Source organism: Geotrypetes seraphini, chromosome 1, assembly GCF_902459505.1.
Source record: "Geotrypetes seraphini chromosome 1, aGeoSer1.1, whole genome shotgun sequence".
In the NCBI taxonomy this organism is placed as follows: Eukaryota; Metazoa; Chordata; class Amphibia; order Gymnophiona; family Dermophiidae; genus Geotrypetes; species Geotrypetes seraphini.
Window position 1 is genome coordinate 265,896,088 of NC_047084.1, and position 22,472 is coordinate 265,918,559.

Consider the following 22,472-nt stretch of genomic DNA (forward strand, 5'->3'; position numbering starts at 1 on the left):
TCAGGCGACTAGATCTGAAATTGGTGAATGCAACGCTCAGAGTTCTTCACTTCCATATGGAGATGGTGCGGTCAGTCATTGCGGCGGTGATATTGGGGGGGGGGGGGAGAATACCTGGATTCCAAGGATTTGACAGAGGCCTGTTTGCATTTATTTATTTTAAAATTTATTACTCGCACCATCCTTTAGTTCTGTGCAAGTTACAGAATAACATTTATAGTTAAAACACAACTAAATATCATACATATTGTACAACAGCACTATAAAATAACTGCTTGCTAAGCAACTATCTTGCTGTCCCAAAAAATCAGAAAGAAAAGCTGCGTCTGAATGTTACCATATTTCCAGATCTCAGGAAATACTTGAGATTCCATGTCTTGGAAAGTCATGTCCAATTCTTGGCCCTGCCGTTCAGTTTGGCCATGGCACCCCAAACCTTCACGAAGGTAATGGTGGTGGTAACAGCGTACCTTCAGAAGCCAGGGATCCAGGTGCACCCATATCTGGACAACTGGATGATCTGAGACCAGTCCAAAAAAGAAGGGAATAAGCAGTGACAAGTGATCCAATTCTTACAAGACTTGGATTGGATAGTCAACTTTCAAGAAGAGTCACTTGGAACCGACTCAATATTTGGAGTATTTTAGGGATTTGCTTCAACACTGCAGAGGGCTGGGTGCATCTTCCGCTACGCTATCAGAAGCTCAGGGAATAAATCATAAGAAGAAAAAAAAAATTTAAATTGAATCAGGTTGGGCAGACTGGATGGACCATTCAGGTCTTTATCTGCAGTCATCTACTATGTTATGTTATGTAACCTTTTCACAATGCCAGCTATTACAGTTTGGCACTCTCTCCAGGTTCTGGGATCAATAGCAGTGACTATAGAGGTAGTTCCTTGGTTGAGGGCTCATAAGCGCTCCTTACAGGATTCCCTGTTAATCTGCTGGTCTCTGCAGTTGGACTCGCTACAGCAATCGCTTCCTTGGATAGTGTAGAAGTTTGTGTTGGTGGCTTCAATCAGACTCACTGTCAAAGAGTGTACCCTTACAGATATAATCTTGGGTACCTGATGATGGATACCAGCCTTTATGGCTGGGGCGACCATTGCAACAGGCATCTGATTCAAGGCCGATGGTTGCTCGTTCAGAAAAAATGGTTCATCAATCATCTGGAGCTATGAACCATTTGTCTGGCATTTGTGACAAATCTAGCTCTCCTCCTAGCTTTGTCACAGGAGTAACTAGGAAAAGCAGGAAAGCCCCTATGCAGGCGAGCTGACCAGGTTGGCTCTGCTGAGTGTAAGAGTGCTAACCTCCCTAGCACCGAGATTGTGGAGTCAGACAGTGACAGCCAGGGAGAGTACAGACCAGCTGCAGGTTACTCTTCCAAGCCTGCTGTTAGAGCTCATAAGACCTCAGGAGACAGGAAACTACATCTCCCAGAAAGGCAGAGATCTAGTAGGAAGCTGTCACAGTCATAGCTGCAGAGGGAGCTTTCTCCCGTCCCCCTCTTCAGAGCAGAGAGGGGTGATTTGGAGCCTGTTAAAACGAGGCAGCTGAGATCCAGGGAGGGGGAGGAGCAGAGAAGCTGGTAACGTGAGCCTGCAAGGCAGCACAACTCAGCTCCCCAGCTGAATGCTGAAGAGCTGGGACAAGACTGTGATATGTTGGGCATGTCGGAGGTGTCTGAACTCACCAGAGAGAGACAGTCAGAGAGTTGGGAACCCATGGACACTGATATGCCAAGTATTCCCAGTGAGAGGTTGGAAGCCATGAACACCAGCTAAGAGGTTGGAAGTGTTATGATACTTTGTTGATGCTTACCTGTTTTTGTGAAGTTTTGGGACTAAGTTTATTTTGTGGGCAGAATTGTCTCACTTCCCAGACCTAGGCTGTGAGGTGTTCTCTCACACTGGTACTTTAAACTGCTGGGACATTTGCAAAGGACAGAGCATTTCTGCTTGCTCTCCTCTCCTCACAGCTGGAAGCTAATTAACCACTGATAAGCTACTGCAGGGAATGTTAGCCACGGGGAGGAGCTCTGTTTTGTATAGTTTCTAGCTGCAGTCAGCCTCTGCCAGAGTTCTAGCTTTGAGCAGTATATTTTTGATTTTGGAAAAGTTTTATTTTCATGTAATCAGAGCCTTGTGAATTTTTCTTTACTGCTCCTCCATAGAAAGAGATCACTGCTGAACCTACCTTTATCCTTTAAGGCTGGTGAAGAGGACTGAGTCGCAGAGACTGAAGTCCAGCCATAATTCTGGTTTTGTGTTGTTCTTTGGTTTTGATTTTTGTTATAACATTCAGTCTAGTGTTTGTGAAGCCAGTGTGGCCAGGTTGGCCCTGTTTTGTATGTTTTGGTTTCTGAACAAATGTACTGGAAAATATCACAACTTACTGACAACATCAGAGCAACCTGACTCAGGGTCAGGAATAAAAGGTTACCTTTATTTTTGACTTTCCTAGGTGTGTGTGATTTCCTTGCCTGCTTTTACTGTGATCATTTTACCGGTTGGTTTCCACTCTAGGCCAGTGCCTAGAGAGCCTGAAGGATTCCCTAGTTGGAGGGAACGCGCTGGGAGCAGTAGCGGTCTCTGTGAATCCGGTTTGCTGCGCGGTTCAGGAGCCCGGGTTGCGACACATTACAGATGATGGAAAAGTCCCTAGGAGGCAGGGCAGTCCAGATATTCTCAGACAATACCAAGACAGTAGGGTATATAAAAAGACAGGGAGACACCAAGAGTGCTCTCTTAGGACTGGAGGCCCGGATGTTGTTTCGTTGGGAAGAAGCTTACCTCTTGGCTCTCTCAGCAGCTCATGTAGCTAGAGTGGAGAATGTGGCTCTCTCAGCAGCTCATGTAACTAGAGTGGAGAATGTGGACCCAGGAGAAATAGTCATTGTCTGAAAAGATGTTCAACTGCATTGTTTGCCATTAGGATCATCCGGTCATGGATCTCATGGCCTCAGCCACAAACGAGAAAGTAGAACCCTTCTACAGCCAACGATTTGGGCCCAGAAATACTAGGCTGGATGCCTTGGTTCAACTGTAGCCAGAGGAGGGGCTGCTATACGTGTTCCCTCTATGGCCCATGATAGGCCGAGTCATCTGCCGAATAGCAAATCATCCATGACCTGTGATTCTCGTGGCCCCGGATTCACCATGTTGTCCAAGGTACGCGAATCTGGTTTGCCTCCAAAGGGATAGGTGTTGCAAGTTACCAGTTCCATCGGATCCACTCAGTCAGGGTCCAGTTCCTATGGAAGATCCGGATTGCTTTGGGCTTAAAGCATGGCTCTTGAGCGCTCAGCCCTAGTGAAGAAAGGATACTCAGCAGTAGTTGTTTCTACCCCTTTTAGAGTGAAGAGGCCAGCTACAAGGCCTTTGTATGCCAAGCCTTGGAGAATGTTTCAGCAATGGTGTGCGCCAGAGGACATAGAACCCTTCAGAGCACTGGTTTGCATGGTTCTGGACTTTTTATAAGGTGGGTTAGACAAGGGTTTGTCAGTTAGCTCTCTTAAAGTACAAATTGCAGGTCTTTCGTGCTTTAGAGTTTGAGTGGAAAAGAGTTCGCTGGCAGTTCCTCTGGATGTAGCCAGATTCCTGAAAGGGACACTTAGACTGTGCCTTCCCAGTTTGTATGCCTTTTCCATCGGGAATCTTAACGTTGTGCTGAAGGGCCTCAGCAAGACTCCATGATCCTTTGCAAGAAGTGTCGCTGCTAGATCTTACTGTTCCAGTGTTTCTGGTACATAGCTATAATTTCGGCGAGAAGAGTCTCAAGAGTTATAGGCACTCTAGTGTAGGGAGCCATTTTTCAAGATCACAGAGACCGGAATTGTCTTACACACGGTTCTGTCGTTCTTGCCAAAGGTCGTTTCGACCTTCCATATCAGTCAGGAGGTATGTCTACCAGTGTTTCAGCCCACAGGCTCAAAGGCACAGGATAAACTTTTGAAACTGCTGGATGTGCGCATGCAGAGAGTCCTCTGCCACCTGGAAGAAATCAATGAGTTTTAACTATCTGATTATCTTTTTATTTTGACCAACCAGATCAGACAAGGCAGGCCAGCTTCTAAAGTAACCATTTCTAGATGGATTTGCATGGCAATTTCTTCAACCTGCATTGGCTGTGGGATCTTTTCCAGATAAGCCCCGCCACTAATGGAAAAAGTGCATGCACGAAAACTTAAGCCCCACCACCTTTTGCCAGCGCACGCAACCTTCACGGGATCTTTTCCAGATAAGCCCCTCCACTAATGGAAAAAATGCACGCGCGAAAACTTAAGCCCCACCACCTTTTGCCAGCGCACGCAACCTTCACCTATTTACCATAAATGAACTTTCTGACGCTCGCGCACCCAATCTTGACCTATTTACCACAAATGAACTTTCTGACGCTTTCGACTCAAACTTTTGTAACGTTTTTTGTAACGTAAAATCAGACATGAACTTTCTGACGCTTTCGACTCTCGTTCATGACAAGGAGACGGCAATACATTTTTTTCAAACCCACAGAGTGATCCATCAGCAACGTTTATGCAACAATGGCCACCAAATGACACTTTCAACTGTTTCTGACAGGTGGAGGTGTAATGCCCGACAGTGTCGGCAAGAAATCGGTGTTCGAAAGGGAACTTGGCTGGAGCGGTCTAGAATGGAGTTTAGGACAGTAATTCTATTCATTTATTGCTGGTCCAAAAATCTGGCAACAATCAAATTCTGCTCAGAGGAATTATCTATTGGCCACACGAACGCTGTTGACTGGAAGAACTTTCTTCGCGAAATTTGCGCCTGGCAGCTTTTGCAGACTTCAACAATTGTTGGCAGCCCAGGTCTACATGTTGAGATCGATGAAACGCTAATATCTCGCCGTAAAAACCACGCAAGGCGAGTCCTTTCCCAGCAGTGGATTTTCGGAGGAATCTGCCGGGAGACTAAAGAAGTGTTCATGTATGCAGTGCCAGATCGAACTGCGGCCACTCTGCTAGACACAAACCAAGCCTGCATCGCTCCCGGCTCAATCATCATTTCCGATATGTGGGCATCATACCAAGGAATTGAAACGATGATTGGCATGAATTATACTCATCAAATGGTTAATCATACCGAAAACTTTGTGGATCCAACGACTGGAGCTCACACACAAACCATTGAATCTTTCTGGCACGTCTACAAGATGCAGAATAAGCTCCAATGCGGCACACACCGATCTTTAGTGGACAGCTACTTGTGTGAGTTTGTTTGGAGGCAAAGGTACCGAAATACGGACCTTTTCAAACAAATTATTAATGACATGTCCCAATTTCACCCTCTTCAATAAAAACTACAAATACAAGTTTCATATCCTCTTTTTTATAATCTTTTCTGGGTGGCGGGGGTTAACTTTTTGGCGGGGCTTATCTGGAAAAGATCCAGGCTGTGATCTACTCTCCATACCTTTACAAAATTTTACAGAGTAGATATAGTGGCGCAGGAGGAACTCCACTTTTGGTTGCTCAGTTTTAAGGGAAGACTCAGCTGTCCCACTCTAGATATAAGGGACTGCTTTGTTTATGTCACCTTTCATCTGGAATCCTTTGCACTAGAAGGGAAAATTAAGTTCTTGCCTCCAATAATTTTCTTTGTAGTAGAAGGGAAAAGGATTCCGGACACTCCACCCTGTCCGTTGCTTCACCTATTTTTCTGCCTTGGATAGATATGTATATCCAGAACTTGGGTTTTCTTTTGCCAGCTTGAGAAGAAGTAGAATTTGAGAAAAAGAGGTCTCTGATGTGGATGGAGACTCTCAGAGCTTCATTAATGTTAGTGGTGGTTGCACACAGACCGGTTTCATGATATTTATTAACAGGTTTTTAAAATCATCTTTCTTACAGAACAGAACAGAATTGATTTGTCAGGGAGATTCCCCATTCCCCTCCTTTGTATTTTCATAGTTACAGTGATATTCGACTGCTTTGGGAAGGAGGTGGAGCTTAAAGGAAGGCGGAGCTTAAAGATGTGATGGATATCCTTCTGCAACAGTTGGCAGAAAGGGGGTATTCACCTGCTGCTCTGCTGGAATGTCTGTGTGGCCAGTCTACTACAAATGCTGGCCCATCCTACATTCCAATGGCTTATACTGTGTGATTTTCATTTGGACTTTTTTTAATGGTTCAAAAAGATAGAAGCATAGGGTAGGGAATGACACGGGGGAAAAATTGTCCCCATTCCCCACCCTGGCGAGCTTAAACCCATCCCCATGAGTTTGGTCCTTGTCTCTGTCCCATCCCCATGAGCTCGGTCCCTGTCCCTGCAAACTATCTGATCCCATCCGTACAAGCCTCAAATAGTTATGATTTTATATATGATTTTATAAATCACAAATATAGAGCATGGATCAACAAAACCACTGTCTCCCCTCAGAAATATCCCCTCCACTATTGAGAATACTGAACAAGCCAAATTATTACAGAATGCTACATAGAAAAATCAAACTAACAGAATACTTAAGTCACATATGGCAGGAATAGTGTTAGGGGAGTACAACTAGGGCAGTTGCCCCCTGGTCAGAGAGAGTCCTAAGCCAGCTGGAAGCTAAAGAAGCACAGCCTAGGCTTTGTGGACCCCAGTTATGTCTAACACCAGGTCTAGCAGGATACATATTTCAAATCTGATATAGTCTAATCACAAAATAGAAAATAAAATTATTTTTTTCTACCTTTTGTTGTCTCATTTTATTCTTCAAATCATGTTGGTCTCAAGCTCTGGTCTCTGTTCTCTTTTGTCTTCTCTTAATTCACTTGCCAGAGTCTCCTGACCATTTGACATTTCTTCTTTCTTCATGCTCACCATCCATCTTCTATCTCTGTGTATATATTTCCCTTGTTCAGCATCTCTTCTCTTTCTCCTTTCTAGTATTTCCCCTGTGCCCATCTCCATGCCTTCATCATCTCACCATTCTATGATCCCCAACCTCTGTGTTTAATATCACTCCTCTATATCCCTATGCCCCCCCTAAGTCCAGCATCTTCCTTCTGCGTTCTTATTCTCCCCCATGTCAAGCCATCTTCTCTCTGTGTCCATATACCCTCCCATGTCGGGCATTACCCCGCTGTGTCCATATACCACCCCCATGCAGCATTCCCTTTTTTAATCCTTGTTCCTATGCTCCCATCCATGCTCACCATATCCCCTCTTTTTGTATATCTCCCTGTGTCCAGCTTGTCCCCTCTCTTTCTCCCTTACACCAATGTGTCTCCTGCCCTCTTTCCTCCCTCCTTCAGCTATGTTCAATATTTCACTCTTCCTTTATCCCCTTGGTTCAGCTTCTCTCTTTCCCTTCCCTTCTCTCTCTTCCTCCCTGCAGGTCCTACACCTCTCTCCCTTCCCATAGGTCCAACCCCATAGGTCTACCCCCTCCCTTCAGAACCCAGGTGTGGGTCTGGCACATCTCCCTTCCTTCCTTCCTTCCAGCTCCAGTCTCCCCTTCACATGGGCCCAGCACCTCTTTTCCTTCCTCCCAATCCCCAGACCAGATCCAGCACCTGTCTCCCTTCCCTTCAGCTCCAGCTCTAGAGCCAGCCAGTCAGCACCCTCCCCCACCATGGGTCCAGCAGCACAAGCAACTACTTCTCCCCTTTGCAGATGCAGCAGCAGCCCCCACCCACTGATCGCGGGTCCTGCAACCCCTGCCCCATGGTTTATAGATGGCAAAAAAAAAAAACCAAACCCAAAACCTGCATCTCCCCTACTGGGTCAGCCCCTTTGTGCCTCCCACAATGGGCCTACTAGTGTCTTAAAAGCTTCAGAGATCAAAGAGGCAATGTCCTTCTTCCAATGTAACTTCTGTTTTTAAACCATGGAGCAGGGTTTGCAGGACCTGTGATTGGAAGGGAGGAGGCTGCAGAAGGGGAGGGAGGCAGCCCATGTCAATGTCATCCTTTACTGCTCCCGTGGAGCGGTAAAAAGCCTTGTTCACGAACCCGCAGCAAACGAGCCAAATATTTCCCCATTCCTGTGGTCATTTTCTAGCACAGGGCACAAACACATCCATTTTCGAAAAAGCAAGATAGGCGTTTTTGTTTTGAAAATGGACATGTTTGGTACTAGATTTTTATGCACCTTCTGCAAAACGTCTAAATTCAGATTTAATAATAGCTTTATTTATATCCCGTCATACCTTTTCAGTTCAAGATGGTATACAATAAGTGGAGCTGTAAGGACAGCGAGGTTACATCAGTTAGATTTGGGAGGGATAGATAGACAGATAGGTGACTGGGAGAAAAGGGGGAAGGGATGTGTAAGGAATGGTAGGTGTTGAGCAGAATTGAAGGGTCAGATAAATCTGTTGAACAGGTGGGTTTTAGTGATTTTCTGAATGAATGGTATGTTAGTGAGTTCAGGATTAGGTCACTTAAGGTGTTGTTCCAGATCTGTGCTTGAAAGGCGAGTGTCCTGTTGAGGAATCTTTTGAATTTGCATCCTTGCGGGAAGGAAATTTTTGGGTTTTTTTCAAAAATGACCCTCTATATCATGTAGTGCCAATATAAAAAACCAAAAAAAAAACCCCATAGCAGTAAGCCTGGTAACAAATAATTGCATGTGCTGAAATTCGGCATTTGTGTCAAAATCAAATGTGACTGAACCAAGATAATTATTGAATTCTGTCAGAATGGTATTACTATATGATATTTGAAAAGATACTTAAATTAAAGGTAGATTTTCTTTTAAGCAATTACTTTAAAATATATATCTTTATTTTCTGATCCACAAAATTTACTTCACTGAAAATTAAAATTGCTAAAATTTACCTGAGTGGTTATCATATGTAGCTGGGAAGGATTGAAAATCATATCAAGACGTTCCTCTGCCCTAGGTAAATATGTAGTTTGGGCTTCATGGGAAATGTAAATCAAGAGACCATTTAGAGAAGTGAATCGCAAACTGTGTGTAGTGTGCTGCGGCGACATTCCCACTTTGCTGTGAGACACCAGTGAGGAAGAGCAGCACCGACTGACTGACTGCCTACAGGACATGCCTCTTGTGGCGAGAGGCATGTTCAGTAGGCAGTCAGCTGGTACCTCTCCTCGCTGGCACCTTTCCTCCTCGCCGTGCCTCTTCCAGCACCCCCTCCTCCCCACTTCTGACTCAGGACCCCGTCTGGAGGGCTTCTGTTCATGACATCACATGTTATTGCGTCAACGTTCACGCATTTCCAGATGCCTTCCAGCCTTGGCTCCATAGAGTTTGCGAGACACTGATATAGAGTTGTAATTGTGGGTTTCACTAGTTATTGCAAAAAATGACATGTGTAGTTTGGAAATGAAAAATAGAATATGAACATATACCGCCTTTTTTTTAAGGAAATAACAGAACACATTCAACAACTAGAAGTTCATCTGAATAAACTAAATCAACTTGTTTTGGAAATTGTTACTGATACAAAAGCAAAGAGAAAGATTCTAGAAACAAATAAACTGCATCAGATGGAAAAACAACTGTATGTTTATTTCTTCAAAGATGATGATGGTCTGAAGGATATTATAGAAAAACTGGAGTCTGGAACAAACTCTTTCTAAAAATCTTGAAAGATAAACATTAAAGATTAGTAATAACTTTCTTGACCAAGTTATTTGATACGAGATTGAAATAACAGATTTTATTAATGAGCTATTTAATTGCATCAGTTCAAAATGCTTTTGTCTGTATATATTGCTCATAAAAAAGTAATTTTTGTAGCAGAAAATACTGCTTTGATTTAACCTATTTTGTACAACAAAGGCTTTTCTAGTGAGTAAAAATCTGCATGTGGGAAATATATAATATGACCCAATATAACATGTTTTGCATAATGATTAAGCTTTAGTATTTCTTATTTAATAGTATGATATGGGTAAAGTCTTAGAGGCCATTTGAATTTATTATCCTGTATTAATATATCTCTGTATAAAACTGTAGTCATTTTCTAATATATTAGGTTTGATCATTTTATATGAATCTTTAAAAAGCAGGAGCCTAATGTATAGGTACCTTCGTTCTTCCTGCTTTTTTATTTATCACTTTTAAAAACATACAGCAGAGCTTTTTAGATTTGCCTGATATTCTTTGGTTTACTAAAATGTACTGTAAAATGGTTTACAATTCAAGCAGTTTTAAAGATCATTGGCACATAAAGGTGCCACATGCAGCTTAGTATTAAAAAAGAGATATGTACACTAGTTATATTTTCAATTAGTACTTATTGTGAATCTTTGAATTTGAATTTGTCCCTCAAGAAGCATATTTTAAATACAGTAGTATTTTTAAATAATTAAATAACAGCATATTTTTTAACTAAGTTTATTTAGCATTTAACATCCTTGATGTGTGTGTATATATATATATATATATATATATATATATATATATTCTATTTTCTTAAGGATGTAAAATTTGTTCAAAAAAGCTATTTAAAATCTCTCTCTCTCTCTCTCTATCTATATATTTATATATATATATATATATACAAATTTTACATCCCTAAGAAAATAGAATATATATATATATATATATATATAGAGAGAGAGAGAGATTTTAAATAGCTTTTTTGAACAAATTTTACATCCCTAAGTGCTGGTGCCAGATGGGGGTAAGCGAATGTGTTTGGGTGGGGGATGCCAGATCGCAGGGGGGGGGGCGCTCGTAAATCAAGTCAAGCTCAGTTTTCGAGGCACTAATTTTGTGAATGTTTTGCTCGTCTTGCAAAACACTCGCAAACCGGTGCACTCATAAACCGAGGTTTGACTGTACTTGTTTTTAAAGGGATATTTAACCCTTTTATTCAGAGATCTCAAAGTCCCTCCTCGAGGGCCGCAATCCAGTCGGGTTTTCCGGATTTCCCCAATGAGCATGCATTGAAAGCAGTGCATGCACATAGATCTCATGCATATTCATTGGGGAAATCCGGAAAACCCAATTGGATTGCAGCCCTCGAAGGTATTTCAAAATATTGTTTAAATTTATATCATGCCTTATGAAGTAGCTTATAATACTTTTAAAAGACACAAGAGGAATCTCAGATTGCCACTTGTCCTCTGTTGATTCCTGTAGTACAGTGTGGCAGCACTCATCACTGGCTCACCCAAAAGTGGCTTCTATTCTATTCTAATCTCTTTTTTCTTTTTTATGTGTTCTTCACACTGTTCTACTTCTAATTTTTCATACTGTTTCTGTGCTCTCTAATAAATAAATATACTAATATCTTCAAAGTCTTTTCCAAAATCTCAATTCATTGGATTTTTTATCTCTTCCATACGTTTTCTTGGTCATTTCATTCATTTCAATAACTTATCATTCTTTCTAATTCATTTTCAAGTAATATACTGAAAATTTCTTATCCCCTAGATAACTTAGCTTGTTAGTGCAATGTCGCTGTTACACTACGCCCCACCAACGCGTTTCGTATCTTCCTCAGGACGGGGAAGTGCCTTGACTTCAACAAAGCAAACACAGCAACATAAGATTTAATAAAAGGGGAATATCAATGAATTAATTCTCAGCATTATATCATTCCCTTTAATTACTCACCAAGTACATTTCATTCATTCGCTTTCTTACGCTGCTTACAATAGGTCATCCAAATATGGCTGTGGCATTCAGTTACTGCATGATATACACCCCTCTGATGATATCATCCACAGGATACCCAATCACACAGGCAAAGTCTTCAAAAAACTTTATCAATCATAGGTAAAGGTATCTCTACACAGTCTGAATGACACAGGTTAATAATGCGGTTAATTTTATTTTGGATAGGTAAGATCTGACTGCTCTATTTCTCAAAGTTTTCAGTTTCCTTTGTATATTTCCCCTTTCCCGAGGGGTTTTACTTTCATCTTGTCTCTTCTCCCCAAGTTGTGGACTGTATTATATGATTTATATGGATGTTTAAATTTCAATTCTTAGTAGGTAATATGACTAAGAGAACAATATATTTCTGTATTTCTTTAAACATCTTGTATAGGATGCATTAAAATGATAAATAAATAAATTAAAAAAAAAAACTTTATCAATCATCACACTTTACACATCAGACAGGTTCTTCAAAGAACTTTATCAATCATCACAATCCAAACCTACCATATCTTCCTATATTTATTCAGCTAGAGTTAACCAATCGCTGGTTTCATTCAATCCGGAAGGCTGCATAGTTTGTAATTCATGCATCCAATGGAGCTCTTTTAAATATAGCGTTTAAATGAGGTTTCCTTCTTCCCACCCTACCTCCACCATGTCTTAACATCTGCCATTTAAGATCTTTCATTGAATGCTTAAATAACTTCCAATGGCGTACTAGAGGGGCAGTCTCATTCTGGGTATGGACCCGTGACTTGTGTTCTGTTAATCTCACTTTTACAGGGCAAATGGTCCGCCCCACATACAATTTAGGACAGGGACATTGGATGACATATATTACATGAGATGATCCACATGTTGTCACATGTTTTGCTCTGTATAGTTTACCTGTATCTGGATGGATCCAACTCTCCCCTTCCATGGTATAGGGGCACCATTGACAGTTATTACATGCTCTGTGATAATCTGGCTGGGGCGCCTCTCTTTCTTTTCTGTTTAGGAATTCTCCCAAATTTCTAGCTCTTCTATATGCACATATAGGAGCCTCCTCTATCGCGGGGTTAATCAATTGGACTACATGCCAGTGATTACATATTAAGTGGTTAATTCTGGTGGCAAGGAGGGAGTAAGGTTGTACAAATATCAACTGTTGGTCTTCCTCTTGCTTTTGTTGATATTATAACAGCAAAGAACACTGTGCAAACTTAGCTCTCAATTATGCATGATGGACTGCTGTTCTGGGGTATCCCATCTGATAGAAACGTTGCTTCATTAATCGAGCTTGATGTTTAAACTCGGTCAATGACCAACAAATCTGGCGAAGCCATAAAAATTGACTAGACTGATAAGCAAACTTTCCTTAAGTTTATGAGGATGGAAGCTATGATACCTCAATAAACTATTACGATCTGTCGGTTTATGGAAAATGGTAGTAGTGAATTGATTTTGAGATTTAATTATTTTAATATCTAAAAATGCAATTTCTTTCTCATGTATTGTGGCAGTGAATTAAATATTGTCCATTTGATTGAGCCATATTATAAAATCATTCAGGCTCTTTTTAGTAGATGTTCAGGTACATAGTACAGTCAAACCTCGGTTTGCGAGTAACCCAGTTTGCGAGTGTTTTGCAAGACGAGCAAAACATTCTCGCAAAACTTGTCTTGCAAACCGAGTGTTGACTCTATTTGCGAGCAACCCCCCCCCTGAGAACCGGCATCGCTCCCCCCCCTGCTCGCAAAAGCCCCCCCTCGCTTGAACCGGCACCCCCCACCCGAACAACTTGAAACTTATCCACCCCCCATCCCCGTCTGACACCGGTATGCAGCCCACAGGACGTGCCGGTGCCGCTTGAAGAACTTCCTGCCTCTGCCGGACCTTGAGCATGCATCTGCGCATGCTCAAGGCCTTCTAATTCTCCCTCTCGCCGAGATTCTTTGGGGAAACTCGCTTTGATATACGAGTATTTTGGTTTACGAGCATGCTTCTGGAACAAATTATTCTCGTAAACCAAGGTTCCACTTTATATCATCAAGGAAGTGTTTCCACAACTTAAAATTTGTAAAATATGAGGATGTATATAAAAAATTTTCTTTTAACTCGGCCATATATAAAGTGGCCAGTGAGGGTGCCAATGACATCAATAATTTTCTGTTTTGGGCTTTTTTAATTGTGCTTAAGGTGTGCTTTCTCAAGTTACCTTCACTGGTTCCAGTCCCACCTCAATTCTGTTTTCTTGAGTATCGCAATGCACTAGTGGAGCAAAGGAATTCTGTAGAGATAATATTTGTGAAGGTGGATGTTTCTGTGTTACATGTCGCAGTCTTCCTGAGCCTACTGTGACCCATTTATTCCTGAGTTGTTTTATTCTTTGAGGCAGAGGTCGTAAGTTGATATGATTTTTGTGAAGCGATGGAAGCTGCTTTAATTGTATTCAATTCCTGTTTAAGTTTGCAGAGCTCCTCTTTAATACTAGCAAGTTGAAGCAGATGGGGCAAGCCTTAAGCCTCCAAATGGTCTATCTTGGAATTAAAGCACCACAGTGAGACAAGAACACCTCTACACGGATGGGAAAAGGGGGCAATGTCTGGAAAGCAGTATATACTAATGCTCAGATGTATAGGAAATAAGATTATCCCAGGACAAGCGGGCATATATTCTCACATGTGGGTGACGTCATCTACGAAGCCCCAGCGCGGACAGCTTTTCAAGCAAACTTGATTGAAGTTTCAAGTTTGCTATGCTGCACCACGCATGTGCATGCCTTCTTGCCCACTAGAGGGCGCATCCCCACCTCGTGGTCCTCAGTTCAGTTTTTTCCGTGGAGCCAGAAGCCCTGTGGAAATTGTGCTCTCTCTTTTTTGCCTTCTGACACCGCGTCTGAGTCGTTTTTCTCGGTCGCTGTGCTTGCTTTATTTTTTTATTCGTTCGTGTGTTTGTTAATCGTCGAAAAAAAATATATATATTTTTCGTTCGGCTCCGGGGGCTCCCGGTAGCCGCGGCCGCGGGACCTCGTTCCGTTCCCAGCCGTTTTCGATTTCATGTCCCGTCCTTTGACGGGCTTTAAAAAGTGCACCCGGTGCAATCGGCTACTTTCTCTCACCAATCCCCACCGGTGGTGCTTACTTTGCCTGGGTCCCGAGCACCCCACCGATTCCTGTCCTAGGTGCTCGACTTTTCAGCCAAGAGCTGTCCGCCGACGTCGTGCCAGAATGGCGGAGCTCTTTGCTGTCGACCCCGCGGAGCAGGCCTCGACGTCGGCCTCGGTTTCGGCCCCGGCCTTGACCTCGGCCTCGCCGAGACATCCTGCTTCCTTGAAGCCGACTTCGAAGTCGACGGGGGGGGTAAGTCCTCTCTTCCTTCCTCAGCTCCAACTTCGAAGAAGCCATCCTCGGGATCCTCGACGGGGGCGGGTGGGTTGTCCTCAGCCCTGCCCCGAGCGTCGAAGTCGGGTGCCCCGCGGGAATACTCGAGACCGAGGTCGCTCTCGAGGGAGCACCCGCCGGCCCCGGATCTACCAGCCATGATGGCGGTGCCGGCTTTTCAGGACTTGCTCCATGCCCTCATTATCTCGGAGCTGTCCGGCGCCTTAGCGCACCTGCAGCCGGCTTCGGCCCCGAGTGCCCCGGCTTCGGCGGCCTCGGTCTCGGTGCCCTCAACTTCGGCCCCCGGGGTGGTTCCGACCCCGACCTTGCCCTCGACCTCGGTCGACCAGCCAGAATGGAGTGTGCGGCCTCGGGACAAGGTGCGGAGAGTTCGGAGGATCTCTTCCACTTCTTCCTCGTCGAGGTCCTCCCGGGGCTCCTCGCCCTCAGGTCGGCCTCGGGCGAAGCGCCGGCCGAGGAAGCCCAAGCGTTCTCGCGGGTCTCCTCGGAGGCGCGGTCGCTCCTCGCCGACCGGGGCTGAGACACTACGTGTCTCGGAGCACCGCCTCGATAATCCGAGGTTGTTCCGTTCCTCCGAGGGAGGGTTGTCGAGAGACTCCTCGCCGAAATGGAAGGGGCAGACCTCGGTGCCTCGTACCCCGGGGACTTCACACAGGGGTTCCTCGGGGCATAAGCGGTCCCCGACCCCGTCGAGATCACTCGGGGCGGCCTCTTGGGGCTCGTGGTCTGGTAGGGAACCTCGTTATTCCCGTGAGGCTTCCCCTTCCTTTTTGGAACCGCGGGCCTCTCGATCGCCCTCCCCTCCGTCCAAACCCTCCTCTTTTTCCAGATTTGTGCTTGATATGGGGAGGGCCTTGGACCTGGATCTGGTGTCTGGTTCACAATACACCAAGGAGTTTTTGGAGGAGCAGGATTTACCTTCTCCCCCGAGGGAGACCCCAGGTCTGTCTCTTAATAAAGTCCTCCATCAGACCTTCCTGAGGAACTTGGACTCCCCTCTTACAGTCACAGCGGTTCCATCTAAAATGGAGTCGAAGTACCGTACCATCCCATGTAAGGGCTTCGAGAAGGCGCAACTGTCTCACCAGTCGTTGCTGATGGAGTCGGCGTTAAAGAAGTCCCAGCCTTCTAGGGTCTCCGCTGCGGTCCCTCCCGGGCGGGAAGGGCAGACTTTGGACAAGTTTGGTCGCCGCCTCTATTCCAATTCCATGATGGCGGCCAGGGTCCTTAATTATGCTTTCACTTTTTCATCTTATCTGAGGCAGATGGTGAAGGCATTACCCCGTTATCATGGGGTCATGCCGGATTCCCATAAGGGGGACTTTGGTAAATTTATGGCCAACTTGTCACAGCTGCGCCTATACCTTTTTCATGCGGTTTACGACGCATTTGAGTTGGCCTCCAGAGTCTCCGCCTTTGCAGTAGCGATGCGCCATCTCGCATGGCTCTGCACGGTTGATATGGACCCGAACTTGCAGGAGCGCCTAGCCAATCTGCCATGTGTCGGATCGGAATTGTTCAATGAGTCCTTGGAGGCGGCGACCAAACGCCTGTCCGAACACGAGCGCTCCATCGCCTCCTTGGTCCGTCCTAAACCACGGGTAACGCCGCAGAAGCCATTTAGACCTCCGCCGCGGTGATACCCTCAAAAGTCTACACCAGCATTCTCGAGGCATCCGCCCAGGCGCCCACTGCAGCAGGGCAGAGGGGCCCAGCCGAAACCTCAGACGCAAGGGGCGTCTAAGCCGGCGCCGTCTTTTTGACGTGATGAGCGGATGGGGGCGGGCCCCCTCCGGACTCTCTCCGGACCCCCTGCCCATCGGGGGCCGGCTGCGGGCCTTTCATTCGGCCTGGACTAAGATCGCGTCAGACGCTTGGGTGCTCCGTCTCGTCTCCGAGGGTTACTCGCTAAACTTCTCGGCCACGCCGCCGGAACAACCGCCGGGGGCTTCTCTTTGCAACCGAACCCAGCTTCCTCTTCTACTCTCGGAAGCCAGGGCCTTGTTGAGCCTTCGGGCGGTGGAGCCGGTCCCCCCAAACCAACGGGGGCGGGGGTTCTACTCCCGTTACTTTTTGGTCCCAAAGAAGACCGGGGACTTACGCCCCATTTTGGACCTCCGGAAGCTCAACAAGTTCCTGGTCCGGGAGAAGTTCCGTATGTTGTCGCTTCCAGTTCTCTACCCTCTGTTGGAGGAGGGGGACTGGATGTGCTCCCTAGACTTGAAGGAAGCGTATACTCATGTTCCGGTGCATCCCGCCTTCCGCAAGTTCTTACGGTTCCAGGTGGGGGAGTTGCACCTTCAGTATCGTGTCCTCCCCTTCGGGCTGGCCTCGTCTCCTCGAGTCTTCACGAAGTGTATGGTGGTAGTCGCGGCTGCCCTGAGATCTCAGGGGCTGCAGGTCTTCCCCTACCTGGACGATTGGCTGATCAAGGCATCATCCCGGGAGGGGGTTATCTCAGCGACCCGACAGATTATCATCTTCCTTCAACGTCTGGGGTTCGAGGTGAATTTTCCCAAATCGCTGCTGTGCCCTGCTCAATCCCTTCAGTTTATCGGGGCCGTGCTGGACACGGTTCGCCTTCGTGCGTTCCTTCCCTCTTCGAGGCTGGAGGCTCTGCTTCGACTGTGCCGTCAGATTTTGCTGCAGCGCTCCGTCTCAGCACACCGGCTGATGATTCTACTCGGCCACATGGCATCGACGGTTCATGTCACACCGTTTGCCCGATTGCATCTGAGACTCCCTCAGTGGACCTTGGCCTCCCAGTGGCGTCAGGATCGAGACCCGCTCTCCCTTCCTGTAACAGTGACTCCTTCCTTGAGACGCTCGCTCCGTTGGTGGACCAACTCTTCCAGTCTTTCCGGGGGTTTGCTCTTTCTCGTCCCTCCACATCGCAAGGTCCTGACCACGGACTCTTCGGAGTACGCGTGGGGGGCTCACCTCGACGGTCTGCGGACTCAAGGTCTATGGTCTGCGGAGGACCGTCTTTGTCACATCAATGTGTTGGAGCTTCGCGCCATTTTTCTGGCAGCTCGAGCGTTCTGCCATCTGCTGCGCAATCAGGTAGTCCTGGTATGGACGGACAACCAAGTGGCAATGTATTATGTAAACAAGCAAGGGGGGACGGGCTCTTGGTCCCTGTGCCGGGAAGCCTTGCGCCTTTGGGAATGGGCGGTCTCCCAGAACATCTTCCTGCGGGCGGTTTACATTCAGGGAGAGAAGAATTGTCTGGCCGACAAACTCAGTCGTCTTCTCCAGCCGCACGAGTGGTCGCTTTCCCGAGTTCTGCGAGAGGTCTTCGACCGCTGGGGGACTCCTCAGGTGGATCTGTTTGCCTCCCCGGAGACTCACAAACTGCCCCTCTATTGTTCTCTGATTTACTCCCAGGACCGTCTCGAGGCCGATGCCTTCCTTCTCGACTGGGGAGGGAGGTTCCTTTATGCGTTTCCTCCTTTTCCTCTGATCTTGAGGACGTTGGTTCATCTCAAGTCATCCAGAGCCACTATGATTCTCATTGCGCCTCGTTGGCCTCGTCAACACTGGTTCTCTCTGCTCCTTCAACTCAGTGCCATGGAGCATCTACTTCTGCCTGTTTTTCCCTCTCTGCTGTCTCAGAGTCGGGGTTCGCTGTTGCATCCCAATCTTCAGTCATTACATCTGACGGCTTGGTTCCTTTCCCCCTGACTTCGGTTTCTGTTTCTCAGTCGGTCAGGGAGGTGTTGGAAGCCTCGCGCAAGGTCTCGACTCGGCTTTGTTATTCCCAGAAGTGGACCAGATTTTCATCCTGGTGTTCCTCGCACCATCTGGATCCGAGTTTGGTTCCGGTGTCCTCGGTTATGGAATATTTGTTGCATTTGTCCAAGTCTGGGCTAAAGACGACTTCCATTCGGGTGCATCTCAGTGCTATTGCTGCTTTCCATCGGCATCTCGAGGAACGTTCTCTCTCTCTTCATCCTCTGGTGGTTCGTTTCATGAGGGGTTTAGTGAATGTTAATCCTCCTCTGAAACCTCCTCCTGTGGTTTGGGATCTTAATGTGGTCTTGGCTCAGCTGATGAAACCTCCTTTTGAGCCGATTGACAAGTCTCTTCTTAAGTTTCTCACTTGGAAGGTGATCTTTTTACTTGCGCTCACGTCTGCTCGTCGGATTAGTGAGCTGCAGGCTTTGGTTGCGGACCCGCCCTTTACTGTGTTCCATCATGACAAGGTGGTTCTTCGCACCCATCCTAAATTTTTACCTAAGGTTTTGTCTGATTTCCACCTCAATCAGTCAATTGTTCTTCCGGTGTTTTTTCCGAAGCCCCACGCTCATCCTGGGGAGGTGGCGCTTCACACTCTTGACTTGTATGCGTGGTGCAGCATAGCAAACTTGAAACTTCAATCAAGTTTGCTTGAAAAGCTGTCCGCGCTGGGGCTCCGTAGATGACGTCACCCACATGTGAGAATATATGCCTGCTGTCCCTGGATAACACCTGTTACGGTAAGTAACTGTGCTTTCTGGATCTAGAAGTTATGATGGAAGAAGATGAGTTGGATATAGTGGCGATCATGGAGACACCATGACTGGGATGTAGTTATACTGGGCTTTAATGTGTTCAGGAAAGACAGGTTAGAAGGAAAAGGAGGGGAAGTAGCATTATATTAAAGCCACACAATTGCAGAATCTGCAGGACAAGGAAGAAGCACTGTAGATCAATTTGGAAAGAGGAAATGGTAAATTTATTTACATTGGTATGATATACAGGCCTCTTTCACAGATGGAAGAAATGGACAGATCTAATCGTAGACATTCAGAATATATCTAAAAAAAGGGGAAGTTTTACTAATAGGTGATTTTAACATGCTGCATGTTGACTGGGGTATCCCTATTGCGGGGTCTTCTAGAAGTAGGGAAATCCTGGATTTTCTACAAGAAGTTGTGGGATAGGCATGTGGGATGTGCGGATGGGCAGACTAGATGGGCCATTTGGCCTTTATCTGCCATCATGTTTCTATGTTTCTAAGTTGGTAATGGAACCCACACAGGGTGGGGTCATACTGGACTTAGTGCTTACAAGCGGGGAAAGTGTTTCTGATGTCACAGTGGGTGATCATCTGGCATCCAGTGATTACTGCACGGTATGGTTTAATATTAAGATGAGTATAGGGAGGGCTCATTCAAAAGCAAAGGCTCTAGACTTTTAAAACACGAACTTTGTTCGGATGGGGGATTACATCAAAAAATTGTCTGGATGGAAATGTCTGGAAGGAGTGGAAATGCAGTGGGCAAAACTGAAAGGAGTAATTGTAAGAGTGACAAATCTTTTTGTGAAGCAAGTAAGTAAAAGTAAGAGGAAAAGAAGGCCACTTTGGTCCTCAAAAGTAGTAGTTGAGAAGGTAAGGAATAAGATGTTAGTTTTCATAAACTACAAAAGAGGAAGACAGAAAGAGGAAGACTGGCAAAAATATCTGGAAAAGTTGAGAGAGGCTGGTCGTGAAGTCAGGAACACAAAGATGCAAATGGAAGGAAAAATAGCTGACTTGGTAAAATGGGGAGACAATATATTTTTTTAGATATACAGTATTAGTGATAGGAAGAAGTACAAAAGTGGCATTCTGAAACTCAAAGGTGAAGGGGAGAAATATGTAGTAGAAGCTGCTAAAGAAAAGACTGAATTACTTAAAAAATATTTATGTTCTGTGTTCGTGGCTGAAGCGCTGGTATCAAGACTGCAGATGACAAATGTAAATAGGGATGGAGGAATGGTAGACCCTGTTCAAATTTCAGAGGGTTGTGTTCATGAGAAGCTAGCTAAATTAAAGGTAGACAAAGTGATGGGACTGGATGGTGTATATCTGAGGGTGCTGAAGTAACTTAGGGAAGTTCTGGTGACTCTACTGACTGACCTTTTCAATGAGTCTCTAGAGTTGGGAGTGGTACTGGAGGACTGGAGAAGGGCGGATGTGGTCCCTGTCCACAAAAGTGGAAGTAAGGAAGAAGTAGGGAATTTCAGGCCGGTGAGCTGACTTCTGTGCTAAGGAAATTAATGGAAACACTTTTAAAACAGAGAATGGTTAAGTTTCTGGAATCCTGTGGATTACAGGACCGGAGGCAATATGGATTCACTAGGTTTTGTCAGACAAATATGATCAATTTCTTTGACTGAGTAACCAGAGAATTGGATAGAGGGAGGGCGCTAGATATTGTAGCCCCACTGCAGACCTAGGCTGAGACTCAGCAGTGCTCTCTGTGGCTACTAAGAAAATGTGCACTGGCATGTGACCCGGACTGGAGTCACCCTGCAGATTTTCTAAAGGAACTGGAATCAAACCACAGACACGGCCGTAGAATGGCAATATGAAAAATGTACTGTTCAAAATAAAGTCATAATGTTCCACAAATCAGAATAGCTCAAAGCTTAACAAACAGATAACTGTCCAAAACAAAAATAATGGCCAGAGGAAAAACTCTGACAGCTCTCAGGATTTCTTACTTTTCCCAAAGTTTATTTTCCACCTAAGTCTGCTCCCAAGCAGAGCTCAGGTAAGTGCAGTTCACCAGACTCCAAACAGTTCCTGCAAAAATTATGTTTTCCACCTTTCAGTCTTCCTGGTCTCAAAACCATAAACCAAAAAGAAACCTCCAGCCTAACAATATATCTGGGCTGGGTACAGAGGAGTGGTCTAAGTTTGCCTTTCCAAAAAGCGCGCACACAGCTTTCAAAACTCCTTCCCAGGTGTCAGCAAACTTCTCCCACCCCCCCCCCCCCATTCTCTCTGAGTTTCACAAGCAAAAAAAACAGTCTAGAAAGATGACTGGGAGCAGGTAAAAGAACCCAGTCACAAAAATTAGTAACACCCAAATCTCACAGTCTTTGCTTAGTCCAAGCTGATTGTTACTCCCACCTCCATTGGTTCCAGGGCTCCACATACCCCTTCAATAGGAAGCTTCATTTGAATTTCCATGGGAGTCTCCTCATCAGCTGCTGTTAAATCTGGAGAGGTTTCAGGATCATCAACCTCCATGGGTGTACAGCCATTACTCCTGCTTGAGCCAGGCAGGATTTCCTGAGAGGGAGACCCCAGCTTCCTTCCTGCCCTACCTAATAGTTTGTGAAGGACTGCTGGCCTTTCTAGGTGAGGGACACGCCCTGATCTTACTGAGTCAGCAAGGCTCTGCTCCTCTCTTGGGCTCCCCCGGTGGTGACCTGGATACTGGTTTCTCTGAGGGCTTTCAGTTCTAGCTTTGTTCTGGCTCCCCCTGGTGAACAGCTGGACAACCACCATGACCAAGGTAAGCACGGAGCCTGCCTGCTCACATACCCCCACCCTTAAAAGAATGCTTATCCTGATAAGCATGGAAAAGTAGGAACCTATGTGCTAAGGGCGACACCTGTTTCTATATTTCCTTTCCTCAGGGACTGGGTCAGGACACAGATTTTCAAAATCCTCTGGCTAATGAAGAACTGGAGGTTCAGGGGCTCTTGGGTTCTCGGCCTTTACCCGGGGCTCT

General features: G+C 45.6%; 1 protein-coding gene across 8 annotated transcripts in view; it reads left to right on the plus strand.

Annotated features, from left to right (window-relative positions):
* The window catches only part of HAUS3 (HAUS augmin like complex subunit 3), a 48,707-nt gene extending 38,507 nt beyond the window's left edge, over positions 1–10,200 (plus strand). For all 8 annotated transcript variants that reach the window (XM_033950809.1, XM_033950773.1, XM_033950800.1 and 5 more), the window contains exon 6: positions 9,346–10,200. In XM_033950809.1, coding sequence (XP_033806700.1) covers positions 9,346–9,561 — 216 coding nt within the window. In that variant the 3' untranslated portion in view covers positions 9,562–10,200. The remainder of the gene's footprint in view (positions 1–9,345) is intronic.
* The last annotated feature ends 12,272 nt before the right edge of the window (positions 10,201–22,472 follow it).